The 2500-nt window shown below is 44.4% G+C and overlaps 1 protein-coding gene across 4 annotated transcripts in view; it reads right to left on the reverse strand.

Moving 5' to 3' along the window:
- Window positions 1-142: 142 nt before the first annotated feature.
- Window positions 143-2500, reverse strand: part of LOC117954608 (WD repeat-containing protein 37) — a 23439-nt gene continuing 21081 nt past the window's right edge. For all 4 annotated transcript variants that reach the window (XM_034888548.1, XM_034888547.1, XM_034888550.1 and 1 more), the window contains 2 exons: window positions 2382-2496; window positions 143-535 (listed from right to left, as the gene is read on the reverse strand). In XM_034888548.1, the coding sequence (XP_034744439.1) occupies window positions 404-535; window positions 2382-2496 (247 nt within the window). In that variant the 3' untranslated portion in view covers window positions 143-403. The remainder of the gene's footprint in view (window positions 536-2381; window positions 2497-2500) is intronic.

The raw sequence follows: 2500 nt of genomic DNA on the forward strand, positions 1-2500 counted from the left end.
CCCCCCCCCCACACACACACACACACACACACACACACACACACACACACACACACGTGATCTCTGTACATTGGCGATGTTGAGTTAGATGTGTACGAGAGTGTAACGGCTGCAGAAGACAGAGAGAACAAGTGCTTCTTTCCTTTCCTGCCCTCCTCAGTCTGGGTGAGGTCAGAGTGAGAGAGGCGTGTCAAAAACTGACCTCCTGTAAACTCAAACGTCTGTCGTTTTATCCGTCATTGAGCGATAGCTGAAGTTACGTTGATTACTTTATGCGAGACGTTTTCACAGACAAGGACACAAGGATACCTTTTTTTTTTTTTTAAAGCCACCTTTTAAGCCTGCAGGATCCAAAAGACAGACTCTGGGTGGAGTTTCACAGTAAAGGGACGGCAGCAGGAGGTCATTTCTCCTGCAGCAGGGCGGGGATGTTGATGTTCCAGCCGATGGCCTGCCGGTCGAAGCCACAGGTGAAAAGGTTGCAGGAGGTGTTGTCTTCACACCAGGCGGAGCAGCACACCATCCGACGGTGACCCTAAACCACGACAGAGACATTTCAACACTGAGGACATGCGAGGGGCTGTAAGTAGCACTTCACACACATATTTTTTGGAGTTGTGGAAAAACTGAAGCTATTTTGGGAGGATATACATTTAGTTTTGAGTAATGTACTTGGATATAAGATTCCCTTCACGTGCATAGCCTCATACCTGGGTCATATTTCACCATTAACAGCACAGAGGGACAGGTACCTAGTCAAGATACTCCTCCCATCAACGAGGAAAGTGATAACCAGAATCTGGTATAAGCCCGATTATCCTACACGGCAACAATGGTTTGATGTAATAAAAGGAATAAGGGCAATGGAAAGGTTGACTTCTGTGCTTGGTTGAAGAGAAGGTGTGTACACCAAAAGATGGCAGAAGTGGACACTTTACTTAAATAAACCATAAGGACATTGGTTCACAGCTTGGACACAGGGGATAAAGCATTGACTTGAAATGTATTCTTATTTCTATTTTTCTTGGCTAACATCACCTTTTCCCCACAGGAGTTTCCCTGTTCTCCCTTTTTTGTTTTTGTCTTTTCATATATTACTTACAAATTGCGGTGTCTGATCAGTTGTAACAATGTACTGAATACTCAATAGAAATTAAAGTAAAAAAGAAAGAAGTCTGTTGACAATATTCTGAATTTCTTACTGATTACTGAATGAGGCAAATGTAAAAATCTGTGTTGCTTCCATGTATTTTATTTCATTATTTTTGCCATATATATATATATGATACGTAACAAAGGATCCCTGGCAGGACTTTAACCTGAGGATGTTACAAGTGCGTCGCCAGCAGGGAGCCCCATTACGACACTCAGGACATAAAACCTGGTTCAGCATTCAGAGCGACAGGAAACACCGACACGTTCACTTGAACACAAGGAGGAGGACAACGATATTTAATGGTCTCGCAAGCTTTAAAAGCAAACTCAGTTAAGTGGTGAACTCAAAGATATTAAAATGAAAATCTCTAAAATCTAAACTCACTCTGCTATCAACATGATGGATAGTTATTTAAAATCTTTTAATTTTATGTCATTTAGAAAGATTCTTACACATGTTGCAAGAGGTCAATTTCAACACAGGAAGAGTCTTATGTTTTAAGTCTTTACATTGATACCATTGTACGGAGAGTCTGGCCACTCTCCATTGACGAGTGTTAACTTCCTTGAAGGCGGCTCCTCTGTTGAAGTTTAAATCTACCAGATCTGCCCAGAGCTACTCTGGATCTGCCGTAATTAATCGTTAACGTTTGATCGTGGCGTCGGCTTAGCATCGCTAGCGTTAGCCTTAGCCAACTCCTTCACCACTGAAGGAGCGAGCTGGAAAATCTGACTTTTCCTGAGCCCCGTGGGGAGGAGAACCACCAACAAAACTTAGCAAAGGTTGTTCTTGCTTGGGCTTTGACTTCTGGATATTCTGCAGCGTTGCCACAACAGACCGAACGGCTTTGGTCGCATCTTTCTCCGCTGCCATTACTGAACTAACTCAAACTAGCGCACGACCTCAACGCCATCCTTCTCAGCCGCTCCTTCTGTTCGCTGATTGGAAAGGTCAAGATTTGACCGGAGAAAACCCGCAAATATACCGCTAACCCAGACGTAGGACTGGGCTAGGACGGAGCCAGGCTAATTATATAGAGCAGATTGATGACCATTTCCAAATGGTAATTTTTAATCCAGAGCAATAACTCATTTCACAATGAAAAGAAATGTGTGCGTATGTGTGTGTGTGTGTGTGTGAGTAAACTGTGAGGGGCGATCAGATGCCCTTCCTGTGTGTGTGTGTGTGTGTGCGTGAGTGTGTGTGTCCTCCTCCACTGACTGACCTGTCTGTTGCTTCGTGGGAGTCGAGCCAGTCGCACCCCGGACATGTCGAACAGCCGGACCTGCCGATTGTCGTGAGGAAGAGCGATGATCTTCTGGTTCACCGACACGCTGATCCTGG

This window comes from Etheostoma cragini, chromosome 12 (genome assembly GCF_013103735.1).
Source record: "Etheostoma cragini isolate CJK2018 chromosome 12, CSU_Ecrag_1.0, whole genome shotgun sequence".
NCBI classification, from domain to species: Eukaryota; Metazoa; Chordata; class Actinopteri; order Perciformes; family Percidae; genus Etheostoma; species Etheostoma cragini.